Source organism: Eschrichtius robustus, chromosome 4, assembly GCF_028021215.1.
Source record: "Eschrichtius robustus isolate mEscRob2 chromosome 4, mEscRob2.pri, whole genome shotgun sequence".
NCBI classification, from domain to species: domain Eukaryota; kingdom Metazoa; phylum Chordata; class Mammalia; order Artiodactyla; family Eschrichtiidae; genus Eschrichtius; species Eschrichtius robustus.
This window is the reverse complement of record NC_090827.1, coordinates 130,808,236-130,825,230: the sequence shown is the minus strand read 5'-3', so window position 1 is coordinate 130,825,230 and position 16,995 is coordinate 130,808,236. Positions and strand designations below refer to the sequence as shown.

At 38.0% G+C, this 16,995-nt stretch overlaps 1 protein-coding gene across 3 annotated transcripts in view; it reads left to right on the top strand.

Moving 5' to 3' along the window:
* The window catches only part of PDE5A (phosphodiesterase 5A), a 154,808-nt gene that overhangs the window by 16,808 nt on the left and 121,005 nt on the right, over positions 1–16,995 (top strand). For all 3 annotated transcript variants that reach the window (XM_068543365.1, XM_068543367.1, XM_068543366.1), the window contains exon 2: positions 7,144–7,732. In XM_068543365.1, coding sequence (XP_068399466.1) covers positions 7,144–7,732 — 589 coding nt within the window. The remainder of the gene's footprint in view (positions 1–7,143; positions 7,733–16,995) is intronic.

Here is a 16,995-nt window from a genome sequence, read left to right as displayed (position 1 = left end):
TCTTTTTCTTTTTTTAAAATTTTATTTATTTATCTATTTATTTATTTTTGGCCGTGTTGGGTCTTCGTTGCTGCTCATGGGCTTTTCTCTAGTTGCATCGAGCAGGGGCTACTCTTCGTTGCAGTGTGCGGGCTTCCCACTGCGGTGGCTTCTCTTGTTGCAGAGCACAGGCTCTAGGCATGTGGGCTTCGGTAGTTGTGGCGCACTGGCTCAGTAGTTGTGGCTTGCGGGCTCTAGAGCGCAGGCTCAGTAGTTGTGGCGCACGTGCTTAGTTGCTCCGCGGCATGTGGGATCTTCCTGGACCAGGGCTCGAACCCATGTCCCCTGCGTTGGCAGGCGGACTCTTAACCACTGCACCACCAGGGAAGCCCCACGTGCATTTTATAACTTGTCTCAAACATCAGCCCTGTGTGGTGGGTGAAGCAGTAAGAAGTCTTTCCCCTGTTTGAAAATGGAGAAGCTGAGGGGCAAAAGGAGATGACAGGAGTTGACCAAACTAATAATCATCACCTACTGGCCTACTGATAATGTAAGAAGTTGTGGGAGTCTTCATGACCTGTTCATACAGCTGACCATTTTTATAATGAAGGACTTGTACTCTGGAGAAAACGACCTCCAGAGAAGTTGTGATTGGTTCAGCCTCACATCTGTGTATTCTTATAGTTGGAACTAGAGTTGTTTCCTGATGGCCAGTTTGGTATTCTTGACTTTATACTCTGCTGAAGACAGTCAGCACCTTGCACTTCATGAAGAAGGTAGAACAGGCAGTATTTCCCCTATTATGTAGAGGATGAAATTGAAACTCAGAAGAAGAAAATTGTTTGCCACTGGTCACAAATCCCATTGGCAGCAAATGCTAGAATAATGATTGGAATTTTGGATTTATGGCTGAAAAACACAACTTCTCAGGGTGCTTTGTAAGTCCCAAGAATTTTTAGCAATTAGTCAACCTCCCTTTTATAAGTAGATTGCAGTTTGTTTTTTCTCTATTAAATATATGGTATGGTTTGGACAGTAAAATGAAAAGGCTTGATTTAAGGAAGAATTTTATGCCACAAATTATTAATCCAAGAGCTTTCAAAAGGTTCAGTTATCATACACAGGATCACAATGTGGTACACAGGATCCTTCGTGCTCTTTCGATGATAAAATTAGTATTAGTGGTTTGATAGCCTGGAGCTCATTAGTATGCTCCATAGGACCTACCTTTTCTTTGTTGTCTATCTGCCAATAATTTCAGTTGGGAAAAACAGAACATCGAACGACTAGTGTGGCCAGCTAAAATACAGGACACCCCGTAAAATTTGAATTTTAGATTCTACTTATATTAAAAAGTTATTCATTGTTTATCTGAAACTCAGTTTTAACTGGGTATCCAGTATTTTTATTTGCTAAATCTAGCAGCCCTGAGAATTACTCTTCTCTTGAACACATTTATTATACATTCTTTTCAGTGCATCATTTTAGGTTTATAAACCATGGCCTGTTTTCAGAGAAACATAGGCATGGGATTCAGTTAGATTTTTTTCAGGACACAATCCTTAAGAACATTTGTTCTCTGAGTCCCTTGAGGCAGTGTTTTTACCTCAGTGGTTTAGTGTGCCGTCCTTTTACGATCTGGATGGAAAGAATTAAGTTAGAGAATGTGTATTATAAGTGATTTTATTCTCTCTATGCCTTGTGTGTTTAAATTTGATTTTTGACTCTTTCAGATGCAGCTAGACATTATGAAGTGTCTTCATGACAAACATTGATGTTCTGGGAACTTCTATAGTCTTACAGGCTGTAAGACTTGGAATAGGAGACCTAGATTTGATTCCTGATTTTGCTGCAAGCTAGCAGAATGTGTTTGGTTCAGCCATTTAATTTAGCTGCATAATTGAGAAAGTAGGATTGTTAGTGCCTGCCTCACCAGGTTTAAATAAAATGGTGCTTTTTTTCCTTCCAGTATCACTAATGTAAATACTTTTCAAAATATCATAGACTCAAGGAAGAGAAAGAAGGGAAAATAGAGATCCTGTCTCAGGCCATAGAAGTGATTTGCTCCAGTCAGAGCTACCAGCCAAGTTTCTTGAATCTCATCTGGCATATTTACCCTCGTATTTGACATGTTCATCTTTCCATCTTTCTTCTTTCACATGCAGTTACGTATAACTTCATATGACAGCAAATTCAGTACGTGTATAAATTAACTTCTGGACACAATATAAGCTTCAGTTTAGGGAGGAGAGGTCTGGGCTTGCTCACTCCTGTATCCCTGGTGCCCAGCCTAGTTAGTGCCTGACACTCTCAAGGACCTTCATGAGAATAATCCATTCTAGAGAAAAAAGACACTTAAAAGTGAATCCAGTTAAAACCGAAAAATATCAGTGAAAAGGTTTTGATTGGAACTTTATCTTGAAAAATGGAACCACAGGTTATGAAAGTAAATTTACCTTATTTTGGACTTAGTAAAATTTAGATTATAATGAAAACTCCAAGCTGATTTGTAAAATACACAATTTTCTGGCAAGACTATGCCATAAACCAATATCTTTACTTCTTATTTGACGTTTGCAGCAGGATCCTAAAGAGAGTCTTTTTCCCCAAATATAGGTTTGAAAAATTAATATTTGAAGATGTCATCAGTTTTTCCAGCAGCCCTTCTTAATCTAGAATGCAGTTATTTGAATAGAATTCTCTTTTCAGGTATTTGTTATGTCATGATCCTTGCTGTTTTTTAATTTTTTGATTGTTAGCTGTTTTTTTATTGAGCTTAACCCTTAATTATCAGTGGCTTTATGTAATATTAGAATAGTTCTCCAACATCACTTTGGTTTACTTCTAGAAATTCTGTATCTTACATAAGAGTTTAAATTTCAGTCTGCAGGTGATTTGTATTTGCAGAGATTGAAGTATTAAAAAACAATCAACAGGAGATGATAGATATTAGTCTTAGGAAGGACGGCCCACTTCATACAGCCACATAGTTCATGCACTGCAAAACGTCAAGGGAAGCCTGAAGGGAGAGAGGTGTGAGAGATGATTTAACTTTATTTACGGTTGGTTTATAAGTGATTGTTTTGATGTTATGATAACATATGTTTTCCATACACAGGGATATATCTACAGGGACTCAGATAATCAGTAAGGTGGTCATGAGAAAACCCTTTCCCCCATGACTGGTGATTAATAAAAATTGTTGATTGAATCACTGAATATACCAGGTCTACTGTTCCTGTGTCATTTAATACTGAGTTCATCTCTCCAAGAGAATATCTAGAAATGAAACACTTGTGAGACTATTAAATATAATAATACAAGACACCTAACAAAGAATTTTTGGACACTGGCTCTGTTTAAGACATATATTAGGCCCTACAGGATATATGAGGGTAAATTAGCCATGGTCAGTTATGAGGCTTACATCCAAGGGGTGATGAACAGTGTTGATTTTCTGTAACAAATATATCAGCATTCACATTTTCAAAAGACTGTTGTCCCTTTTAATGCAGGTAATTTAGGAGTCTTCATTTATTTATTCATTCACTTCACTCAAATATTTATCAAGGACTTAGTATGTGACAGGCGTTTTCTAAGTACAGGAATGCAGTCGTGAAGAAGACAGACAAGTATGAATTTATATCTCATCGGAGGAGGCAATAAGCCAACAGATTAATAAACCAGAAGAATAGATGATAGTAAGAATTCAGATAGCGTGGGGGGAGAACGTAATGTGTCGGCGCCACCTGAGGTGCAGTGATCAGGGAAGACCTGTCTGCACAGGAGATGAGGAAGCTTGTGATCAGCCAGGTGCAGGTGAGGAGAGCTTTCCAGACTGGGAGCAGTCTGACGTGCTTAAGGAGCGTCAGGGAGGCATGGGTGAGAGGGACTATGGTAAGGGATTGAAAGAGTTTGAGTTTTATTCTCAATTCAGTGAGAAGCCAAGTAGGGTAGTTAAGATGTTAAGGTTTACTTTGCTCGAAGATTACTCTGGCTACTGTGTGGAGAATGGATTGAAGGGAGGCTAGTATAATATCAGAGAGACCAGTTAAGGGGCTGTGGCCACAGTCCGAGGTGAGAGATGGTGGGGTTTGGACCAGGGAAGTGGTACAGGAGATAGAAATGAGCAGATTGGACTATAGGGTTTTAGAAGTCAAGGTGACAGGACTTGGCTGCTGGATTAGAAGAGAGAGTTGAAGGAAACAGAAATCCAGAGTAATTCCTACGTGTTTGGTTGAGTAACTAAGGAGATGATGGTGCTACTTACTAATATGAAGAAACCTGGCAGGGAGTGAGGCTGGAGCAAGATGAAGGGTGGGGCATTAGGAATTCTGATTTCACCATGTTAAGGTGTCTGTTTAGACGTTCACATGGAGCTGTCAAGTAGGTGGTTGGATTAAAAAGTTGATCACCATTTTCCAATGAGAAGGTAAGAAATAAGATGAGGCTGTGTTTCAGGTTTGTAACTGAAATAGTTAAAATGCCTCTTTTTATATTGATTTGAGAATTTAAGTTGCATGTACGTATTTTTAAATCACATGATATGTTAATTTAAATGTATCGCTTTTTTTCCTGTCTTACATTTTACAAGACAGTTTATTCAAATGCTTCCTGTACATTTTTCACATGCATGTCTGACATCAGTGTCTTTGGCACTACTACCGTGATTTTGGAGGTTATGTAAGCATTTCCCAAGGTATGTTCCCCTCATTTCTATCGAAGTTTTTGAGATACAGCATTATTTTAATATCAATGTATGTTCTCATCACTGGAAATTTTGTCTCAAGCCATGGCATGCATTTATAAAACATTAGGCAATTATATTTTAAAAGACTCTGTGCTAGAGGTATACACCGGAGATCTGTACAGTATACTTACTGCATTGCTTTTTTAAAAACTTTTGTTTATTATTATTATTATTATTTTGGCCGTGGTGCATGGCATGCAGGATCTTAGTTCCCTGACCAGGGATCAAACCCGTGCCCCCGGCAGTGGGGACGCAGAGTCTTGACCACTGGACCACCAGGGAAGTCCCTACATAGGTTTTTAAAGAGAGCTTTAAAATTTATAACTATATCTAACACTTGGAATTATGAGGTAATCCTGATAATATCTGTGTTATCTATTTTTGACCCATTTCATTCTGGACCGGTGCCATTTCAGGGTAATATATATTTACCAAACAGTAGAGTGTTGTTCAAACTAAAATAATTAAGGGAACATTCTATAAGTGAAAGACTTAGTAGAGACTCTGAAAAAAGGCTAACTCTTCTTTCCCCCTTCTGGATCTTCTTTTTTCACTTAATAAATTGTGGTGATTATTCATATCAGTATCCATGACCATTTTTAAATCTTTGTCTAGTGTTACATTTATAAATGTGCCATGATGTGTCTTCCAGGCTTCTGTTTGTGGTATTAGGTTTCTTCTTATCTTTGCTGTAACAAACAGTACCACAGTAAATAAATACCCTGGTACTTCCTTTGCCACATGTGTAAAATCTGTGCAACAAAGGATAAATGCATTTTAAAACTTGTTAGATATTGCCTACTTGCCCTCTGAAGAGGTGTTATCAATTTCTACTGCATCCGAAAGGATGAGAGAGTGTCTGTATCCCTACACTCTCCAAAATAGTACACTGTCAGACTTTTTTATCCTGGCCCTTTGGTGAAAATAATCAGTAAGTCATTGTAGAGTGGAGATTGCATTGCTCTTATAGGCCAGTTCTTTTAAATATCCTCAATGGTAGCAAGTTTTTGTCTTTTGAAAGTAAATTTGAGTTTTGGAAAAAGTCAAGTCTAATGCATAAGATATATATGAAGTTAGCCATTACTCTAGGTTTTTTGCGGTTTTATTTGCTTGTTTTGAGAGGAAGGCTCAGTGAAAAAGAAGATCTAACTTTCAGATAAAACTAATATTCTTATATGGCTTATGAAATTTTTTAGAAGTTAGTTTCAAAAGAAGAGTTCCAAAAATGTCTAAAGTAATGGCACCATCAATTGGCATAAGATTACAGCTGCCCAAGAGGAATTATTTGAATTGAACAACAATCATTTGGATATATATGATCCGGTATATTTGTTTAAAAAAATCACCCACTGTGAAGGCTTTATCTCAGACAGGTTTCTTCATGGGATGGCACATTAACAACATAAATAATTTAAGTTTTCTCGGACTGAATTTTTTATACTAGTTATGCTTACTTTTTTGTTTTCCTCCTTTATATAAGGAATAGATAATCTAGAAGAAGAGATCATTTTTACCATTATCTGAACAAACATTATCAGGATGATATTAATGGAAATCTACAATCTTTTTACTACATACCAGATCAAATTGTTTATATTTTTCATTTCCCTTTCTAAATCTAATGTATATATAGCAATATAGATAACAATTATCTAAAATTAAGCATATTAGCTAGCCAAATTCAGATACATTTTTAAAAATATTTAACTTCAGAACAAGTTGTGTGTTTTAAATAGCAAATTAATTTCCGTATCTATGTTTTCCTAAGACTATTGTTAAATTTAGTGTCTTTTACTTTAATACAAATTGATTTTGAGAGGAGCAGACTTGACACTTGATGTATGGTAAATCAGACATCTGAAAATACATGTGTATAGGAGTCAGGCTTTATCAAAGTGTTCATTGAAGCACCTGTCCTCTACAGATTTTCAGAATAAAACTGTCTTAAATAAACCATCTTGTTTTTATTTTCTGTGACAGATCGAACCATCACTGCCTCAGTTTACCATGAGAGGATTTTTAGAAGCTTTCAGGGGTAGCAATATTTAAGGAGGGGTGTTCTTAAGTTTTTTTTTTTTTTTTTAAGATTTATTTATTTATTGATTGATTGATTGCTATGTTGGGTCTTCGCTTCTGTGCTAGGGCTTTCTCTAGTTGCGGCAAGCGGGGGCCACTCTTCATCACGGTGCGCGGGCCTCTCACTACCGTGGCCTCTCGTTGCAGAGCACAGGCTCCAGACGCGCAGGCTCAGTAATTGTGGCTCACGGGCCTAGTTGCTCCGCGGCATGTGGGATCTTCCCGGACCAGGGCTGGAACCCATGTCCCCTGCATTGGCAGGCAGATTCTCAACCACTGCGCCACCAGGGAAGCCCCTTTCTTAAGTATTTACTGTGTCTACATGTTCTTTTCTGCAGAGAAATGGTCAATGCATGGTTTGCTGAGAGAGTTCACACCATCCCTGTGTGCAAGGAAGGCATCAGAGGCCACGTGGAATCTTGCTCTTGCCCCTCGCAGCAGAGCCCCCGTGCAGAGAGCAGTGTCCCTGGAACACCAACCAGGAAAATCTCTGCCTCCGAATTTGATCGACCTCTTAGACCCATCGTTGTCAAGGATTCCGAGGGAACTGTGAGCTTCCTCTCTGACTCAGAAAAGAAGGAGCAGATGCCTCTAACCCCCCCACGGTTTGATAATGACGAAGGGGACCAGTGCTCGAGACTCTTGGAATTAGTGAAAGATATTTCTAGCCACTTGGATGTCACAGCCTTATGTCACAAAATTTTCTTGCATATCCATGGCCTCATCTCCGCTGACCGCTATTCCCTGTTCCTCGTCTGTGAGGACAGCGCCAACGACAAGTTTCTTATTAGCCGCCTCTTTGACGTTGCAGAAGGTTCAACACTGGAAGAAGCTTCAAATAACTGTATCCGCTTAGAGTGGAATAAAGGCATCGTGGGACACGTGGCAGCTCTTGGTGAGCCCTTGAACATCAAAGATGCATATGAGGTAAATAAAACTGTTGGAACAGAGGCGGGGTGGGGGGTGGAACATGGGTGGGGCATTGGACAACTACTGTGAATCGTGGGGATATTTGACACGGAGATGTAATAATGTGTGTACTTATTTAAAATGGGAATATATGGCAAGAGCTTTCCCATCTTTTTTTTTTTTTTTTTTTTAGATTTTTAGAAATTTCATGTAATGTCTGAAACATTTCTGTTAACATATTTCCATACAAATAACCCAATGAAAGTTTAGTATTAGTTGTTTTGTTTGTTGTTTTATACTGCAGGTTCTTATTAGGCATCAATTTTATACACATCAGTGTATACATGTCAATCCCAATCGCCCAATTCAGCACACCACCATCCCCACCCCACCGCAGTTTTCCCCCCTTGGTGTCCATATGTCCATTCTCTACATCTGTGTCTCAACTTCTGCCCTGCAAACCGGCTCATCTGTACCATTTTTCTAGGTTCCACATACATGCATTAATATACGATATTTGTTTTTCTCTTTCTGACTTACTTCACTCTGTATGACAGTCTCTAGATCCATCCACTTCTCAACAAATGACTCAATTTCGTTCCTTTTTATGGCTGAGTAATATTCCATTGTATATATGTATCACAACTTCTTTATCCATTCGTCTGTTGATGGGCATTTAGGTTGCTTCCATGACCTGGCTATTGTAAATAGTGCTGCAATGAACATTCGGGTGCATGTGTCTTTTTGAATTACGGTTTTCTCTGGGTATATGCCCAGTAGTGGGATTGCTGGGTCATATGGTAATTCTATTTTTAGTTTTTTAAGGAACCTCCATATTGTTCTCCATAGTGGCTGTATCAATTTACATTCCCACCAACAGTGCAAGAGGGTTCCCTTTTCTCCACACCCTCTCCAGCATTTGTTGTTTGTTGATTTTCTGATGATGCCCATTCTAACAGGAGTGAGGTGATAACTCATTGTAGTTTTGATTTGCATTTCTCTAATAATTAGTGATGTTGAGCATCTTTTCATGTGCTTCGTGGCCGCCTGTATGTCTTCTTTGGAGAAATGTCTATTTAGGTCTTCTGCCCATTTTTGGATTGGGGTGTTTGTTTCTTTAATATTGAGCTGAATGAGCTGTTTATATATTTTGGAGATTAATCCTTTGTCCGTTGATTCGTTTGCAAATATTTTCTCCCATTCTGAGGGTTGTCTTTTCGTCTTGTTTATGGTTTCCTTTGCTGTGCAAAAGCTTTGAAGTTTCATTAGGTCCCATTTTTTTATTTTTCTTTTTATTTCCATTACTCTAGGACGTGGATCAAAAAAGATCTTGCTGTGATTTATGTCAAAGAGTGTTCTTCCTATGTTTTCCTCTAAGAGTTTTATAGTCTTATATTTAGGTCTCTAATCCATTTTGAGTTTATTTTTGTGTATGGTGTTAGGGAGTATTCTAATTTCATTCTTTTACATGTAGCTATCCAGTTTTCCCAGCACCACTTATTGAAGAGACTGTCTTTTCTCCATTGTATATCTTTGCCTCCTTTGTCATAGATTAGTTGACCATAGGTGCGTGGGTTAATCTCTGGGCTTTCTATCTTGTTCCATTGATCTATGTTTCTGTTTTTGTGCCAGTACCATATTGTCTTGATTACTGTAGCTTTGTAGTAGAGTCTGAAGTCAGGGAGTCTGATTCCTCCAGCTCCATTTTTTTGCCTCAAGACTGCTTTGGCTATTCGGGGTCTTTTGTGTCTCCATACAAATTTTAAGATGATTTGTTCTAGCTCCGTAAAAAATGCCGTTGGTAATTTGATAGGGATTGCATTGAATCTGTAGATTGCTTTGGGTAGTATACTCATTTTCACAATGTTGATTCTTCCAATCCAAGAACATGGTATATCTCTCCATCTGTTGGTATCATCTTTAATTTCTTTCATCAGTGTCTTATAGTTTTCTGCATACAGGTCTTTTGTCTCCCTAGGTAGGTTTATTCCTAGGTATTTTATTCTTTTTGTTGCAATGGTAAATGGGAGTGTTTCCATAATTTCTCTTTCAGATTTTTCATCATTAGTGTATAGGAATGCAAGAGATTTCTGTGCATTAATTTTGTATCCTGCAACTTTACCATATTCATTAATTAGCTCTAGCAGTTTTCTGGTGACAGTTTTAGGATTCTCTATGTATAGTATCATGTCATCCGCAAACAGTGACAGTTTTACTTCTTCTTTTCCAATTTGTATTCCTTTTATTTCTTTTTCTTCTCTGATTGCCGTGGCTAGGACTTCCAGAACTATGTTGAATAATAGTGGTGAGAGTGGACATCCTTGTCTCGTTCCTGATCTTAGAGGAAATGCTTTCAGTTTTTCACCATTGAGAATGATGTTTGCTGTGGGTTTGTCATATATGGCCTTTATTATGTTGAGGTAGGTTCCCTCTATGCCCACTTTCTGGAGAGTTTTTATCATAAATGGGTGTTGAATTTTGTCGAAAGCTTTTTCTGCATCTATTGAGATGATCATATGGTTTTTATTCTTCAATTTGTTAATATGGTGTATCACATTGATTGATTTGCGTATATTGAAGAATCCTTGCATCCCTGGGATAAATCCCACTTGATCGTGGTGTATGATCCTTTTAATGTGTTGTTAGATTCTGTTTGCTAGTATTTCGTTGAGGATTTTTGCATCTGTATTCATCAGTGATATTGGTCTGTAATTTTCTTTTTTTTTAGTGTCTTTGTCTGGTTTTGGTATCAGGGTGATGGTGGCCTCATAGAATGAGTTTGGGAGTGTTCCTTCCTCTGCAATTTTTCGGAAGAGTTTGAGAAGGATAGGTGTTAGCTCTTCTCTAAATGTTTGATAGAATTCACCTGTGAAGCCATCTTGTCCTGGACTTTTGTTTGTTGGAAGATTTTTAATCACAGTTTCAATTTCATTACTTGTGATTGGTCTGTTCATATTTTCTGTTTCTTCCTGGTTCAGTCTTGGAAGGTTATACCTTTCTAAAAATTTGTCCATTTCTTCCAGGTTGTCCATTTTATTGGCATAAAGTTGCTTGTAGTAGTCTCTTAGGATGCTTTGTATTTCTGCGGTGTCTGTTGTAACTTCTCCTTTTTCATTTCTGATTTTATTGATTTGAGTCCTCTCCCTCTTTTTCTTGATGAGTCTGGCTAATGGCTTATCAATTTTGTTTATCTTCTCAAAGAACCAACTTTTAGTTTTATTGATCTTTGCTATTGTTTTCTTTGTTTCTATTTCATTTATTTCTGCTCTGATCTTTATGATTTCTTTCCTTCTGCTAACTTTGGGTTTTGTTTGTTCTTCTTTCTCTAGTTTCTTTAGGTGTAAGGTTAGATTGTTTACTTGAGATTTTTCTTGTTTCTTTAGGTAGGCTTGTATAGCTATAAACTTCCCTCTTAGAACTGATTTTGCTGCATCCCATAGGTTTTGGGTCGTCGTGTTTTCATTGTCATTTGACTCTAGGTATTTTTTTATTTCCTCTTTGATTTCTTCAGTGATCTCTTGGCTATTTAGTAACGTATTGTTTAGCCTCCATGTGTTTGTCTTTTTTACGTTTTTTTCCCTGTAATTCATTTCTAATCTCATAGCGTTGTGGTCAGAAAAGATGCTTGATATAATTTCAATTTTCTTAAATTTACTGAGGCTTGATTTGTGACCCAAGATGTGATCTATCCTGGAGAATGTTCCGTGCGCACTTGAGAAGAACGTGTAATCTGCTGTTTTTGGATGGAATGCCCTATATATATCAATTAAATCTACCTGGTCTATTGTGTCATTTAAAGCTTCTGTTTCCTTATTTATTTTCATTTTGGATGATCTGTCCATTGGTGTAAGTGAGGTGTTAAAGTCCCCCACTATGATTGTGTTACTGTCGATTTCCTCTTTTATAGCTGTTAGCAGTTGCCTTATGTATTGAGGTGCTCCTATGTTGGGTGCATATATATTTATAATTGTTATATCTTCTTCTTGGACTGATCCCTGGATCATTATGTAGTGTCCTTCCTTGTCTCTTGTAACATTCTTTATTTTAAAGTCTATTTTATCTGATATGAGTATAGCTACTCCAGCTTTCTTTGGATTTCCATTTGCATGGAATATCTTTTTCCATCCCCTCACTTTCAGTCTGTATGTGTCCCTAGGTCTAAAGTGGGTCTCTTGTAGACAGCATATATATGGGTCTTGTTTTTGTATCCATTCAGCCAGTCTATGTCTTTTGGTTGGGGCATTTAATCCATTCACGTTTAAGGTAATTATCGATATGTATGTTCCTATGACCATTTTCTTAATTGTTTTGGGTTTGTTTTTGTAGGTCCTTTTTTTCTCTTGTGATTCCCACTTAGAGAAGTTCCTTTAACATTTGTTGTAGAGCTGGTTTGGTGGTGCTGAATTCTCTTAGCTTTTGCTTGTCTGTAAAGCTTTTGATTTCTCCATCAAATCTAAATGAGATCCTTGCCGGGTAGAGTAATCTTGGTTGTAGGTTCTTCCCTTTCATCACTTTAAGTATATCATGCCACTCCCTTCTGGCTTGTAGAGTTTCTGCTGAGAAATCAGCTGTTAACCTTATGGGAGTTCCCTTGTATGTTATTTGTCGTTTTTCCCTTGCTGCTTTCAATAATTTTTCTTTGTCTTTAATTTTTGCCACTTTGATTACTATGTGTCTCGGTGTGTTTCTCCTTGGGTTTATTCTGTATGGGACTCTCTGCGCTTCCTGGACTTGGGTGACTATTTCCTTTCCCATGTTAGGGAAGTTTTCGACTATAATCTCTTCAAATATTTTCTCTGGTCCTTTCTCTCTCTCTTCTCCTTCTGGGACCCCTATAATGCGAATGTTGTTGCCTTTAATGTTGTCCCAGAGGTCTCTTAGGCTGTCTTCATTTCTTTTCATTCTTTTTTCTTTAGTCTGTTCCGCAGCAGTGAATTCCACCATTCTGTCTTCCAGGTCACTTATCCGTTTTTCTGCCTCAGTTATTCTGCTATTGATTCCTTCTAGTGTAGTCTTCATTTCAGTTATTGTATTGTTCATCTCTGTTTGTTTGTTCTTTAATTCTTCTAGGTCTTTGTTAATCATTTCTTGCATCTTCTCAATCTTTGCCTCCATTCTTATTCCGAGGTCCTGGATCATCTTCACTATCATTATTCTGAATTCTTTTTCTGCAAGGTTGCCTATCTCCACTTCATTAAGTTGTTTTTCTGGGTTTTTTTCTTGTTCCTTCATCTGGTACATAGCCCTCTGCCTTTTCATCTTGTCTATCTTTCTGTAACTGTGGTTTTTGGTCCACAGGCTGCAGGATTGTAGTTTTTCTTGCTTCTGCTGTCTGCCCTCTGGTGGTTGAGGCTATCTAAGAGGCTTGATGGGAAGCTCCTTTCCCATCTTTTAAATGTCAGAGTTTCTTTGCTAATGTCTGGGTCAAGGATAGAGGCCCGAGAGAAGTCTTGTCCTGTTTTTCTCCTTAATGATAATTTAACATAGGTCATCTCATAGTTGTATTCTTTCATCTTTTTACCTGATCACTATACATATCCCCTATCTATGTTATCTCCACGTGAACTTCTGGGGATTTACTAAGATTCTAAAATGATAGGTCCAAAAACCATCAGAAAACCAAACCCATAGTCTTTTTAAATTCATTCATTCAGTTAATCATATTCATTCATTTGAACTCCCATTGACAGCAAAGTCTGATTTTCTTTCTTTCCACTCTTTCATTTGTTTTATTAAACAAATAAATTTATGGATAGCTTCAAAAAATGGAAATTTTTGCCCTATAGTATTTCGATGGAAAGATTTGATATTTTGATGGAAAGATTTGATATTTCTTCCACTTTTAATTCAGTTATGGACTTAAAGATTACACTATATGATTCTTGAAATTTCCCATTTAAAATTAATCTTTTATTACTAGAATTAGAGGTTTTAAACAAAGCATCTTAATTGAATGACACTTAGTATGTTTATGAATTATGTTCTAGCTACTTATCACGTGGTACACTATGAAGGTTCCATAGTAATACTAGCTTGAGGCTCCTCTGTGTAATTTGAGGGGTCATAGATGTTTTAGTCACCCCTGTATTCCTGATGCCTAAGACAGTGCCTGGAACATAGATATAAGTCTTAATAAATAGTGATTGGGAGAAAATTATAGTAGGTGAGATAAATAAGTAGAATGGAAAGCAGGTCATAATAGATCCGGGGAAAATGTGTTAGGTTCAGGGAAGCAGGAGATCATATATAATTGGGGAGATGGAGAGAGGTTTCTTTGAGGAAGCAGTGATTGATGTGGACCCTGGAAGATGGGTGAGATTGCAGTAGATTGAGTTGTGTGCATAGTGAGATCCAGATGTAAAGAAGTTTGCAGAAGAGACAGGAAGTTGGACCCTGTGGTGCTCGTATGGAAATGTGTGGGTGACAGTCAGTATGGATGCTGAGGAGCTACTGGAGATTACTGGGGTCTTGAGTGCCAAGCTGAGGAGTATGTGTTTGATTCAGAGCTATGAGGAATAACTGAAGATGGCTTGAAAGGGGAACTGGCATGATTCCGACTGTGATTTAGAAAGATGAATAATATGTTGGTCATAAAATGAATTGGAGGGGAAAATGCTGGAAACTGGGAGGATAGGTTATTTTAATAGTCTGAGGAAGTAAGGAGCTGAACCAGGGCACTGGCCTTCAGGACCAAAAGGAGGGAATGGATTAAAGATGAAGAAGCGGAATCTGCTAGACTTGGCAGCTAATAGGAGATGGAAGTGAGGAGAAAAGAGGAGTTGGAGAAGACTCAGGTCTTGAAGTTGGTTGAATAAATAATGGTAACTGGTGGGGAATACTGAGGGCAGGGATCTGGGGAGAGATGTGATAGTTCGGATAGGTTAAATCCTGAGATAGGTTTCAGAATCCACTCTATACCAGCAGTCTTTTCCATTTTGATTCTTCACGGAGCTATCTCCATGACCTCTTTGAGCTCTGTGAGTAACATCACACCATGGCAGACTCCAAGAGGGGTATTAAGGACACAGCTGCAGAATCGCTGCCAAGTTTGCAGAATTCCCTTCCTGTCTTAGGTGACAGCTGGGTTTCCGCTTTTCAATGGCACTATAGTCCCAAGTACAGTGGGACCATAAATATGCTTCAGCTTTGCTGAGAAAGCCTTCATTTGTCTGCATGGTCCTAAGTTTCTCCGGCCCTGAGGATTTCTTCATTTATATACAATTTATTTAATTTGTTTACCATCTTTAGAGTTTTGATGGTATAATTTTTGTCTCGCAGTTAGTAATAACTTAATTCTTGTACTGCCATCTGAAATAGGCCCAGTGTCCTTGATTTGCAGTGACCCCAGGGTGAAGCCTCTTAGCTGTGGATTTCTCATGTTGCTGCTTCACCCTCGACACCCTTGATCTGTGTTTATAGAGGCCTTGCAGAAGTGATTCCTGTCCCAGGAATTTCATTAGAAGTTGTGGGATTGATCTGTGACATAATTTACATCGGTATTAACAGTGGAAGTCAGTTGGCTAGTGGCTAATTCATTACTCAGCCCACTCATAGCTTGAATAGTCAAAATACTGTCTCATAGCCTTTTGTGAAAATAATCAGAATATCAAAGTATATTCTGTTTTCTGAGTCCTACTTCTTTAAATATGTGTCTGTAAAAATGACACATTTCTTCAGCTTATGTGACCATAGAACACTTAAAAGTTATAATGCAGCAGTAGAAAACCAAGAAGAGGCCATGAAATAGAGTAGTGCTCAGACTGAAGCCAAGAGTAAAAATAATAGTCTCCTAGATAGATTAATTGTAAGAAATGGTCAACATTTGATTCACTTTTTAAAACTTTGTAACAGAATGATATAAGCTTGGGGATTCAACTGTTTTATTACTAATAAAATAACACATTCATATTTTAAAATATAAGACAAGATCGACAACTTAGACCAGTGAGTCTCAATTAGATCACAAATACCAATGATGTTCAGTCACACATCCTCTCCTCTTTCATCAGCCCATCATTCATGCAACTTTCTTGAATATGGCAGAGCATTTATTAATAATCAAATATTAACACATAATAATCAGAGCAGCTGTATAAATGTGTTGGCATTATCCTCATATATAAAAACTAGATATCATCCAGTATCTAGATTGGATTGTGTATTAGTCAGTGTTCTTCAGAGAAACAGAACCAGTTGGATAAATAGAGATAAATAAGAAGTGATTTACTGTAGGAATTAGCCACTTGGATATGGAGGCCTAGAAGTTCCACAGTCTGCCTTCCATCTGCAAGCTGGAGAATCAGGAAAGTTGATGGTGTAATTCAGAGTCTGAAGGCCTAAGAATCAGGGGGGCCAATGGTATAACTCTGGTCTGTGTCTGAGGCCAAAAGCTTTAGAACCAGGAGCTCTGATGGACAGCAGGAGGGCAAGAGAAGATGGATGTCTTAGAGAGCAAATTTGTCCTTCCTCTGCCTTTTTTGTTCTATTCAGGTGCTCAAGGTATTGGATGATGCCCACTGGCATTGATGAAGATCTTCTTTACTCATTCTACTGATTCAAATGTTCATCTCTTCTGGAGACATCCTCACAGGCACACCTGGAAGTAATGTTTTATCAGCTATTTGGGCATCCCTTAGCCTAGTCAAGTTGACACATAAAATTAACCATCACAGATTGCCTGAACCCCTGGTTCCATGTCTTATGGAAGCCTTAAGACTCCACAGGATTTCCTATGTCAAAGGATTTCTATTGTCTAAACAGCTCTCTTTTTCCTAAGTCAACTGGAATGCAAAACTTGGGCTCTTCTCCTGTTTCCATGGGACAGCCTCTCCATGGATACCATGATTTCTAGGGAGAAAACTTGGAGGATCTTAGGGAAGGGTCACATTGTCACTCCTGTGGCTTCACCGTGGAGCTGCTACTCCTCCCACTCCCACTTCATTCCTCCCTTTTCAGTCCTTTTCCAGGTAAATAAATCTTCACCATCTCTCATCCTGCAGGTCTCACTTGCTGCTCAAGTGAATTTCTGGTGAATAAAATTATTTCCAAAATGAATTTCAGAGGAAAGAGATAACAATAGCAACTGTTCTAATTTTGATAAATTCTTTAATTTTGCTAAATTATTATATTTGATAGTTTTGTCATGGTGTAGTTGTGCCCCAGGGGACACAGTTTGGGAACTGCTATATCTTTGTTCAATGTTCTAATAATCTCTAGGTATTCCACTTTGTGGAAGAAAACCAGCGCATGTAATTTGGCAAGTCTACTGTGTTATTTCCTTT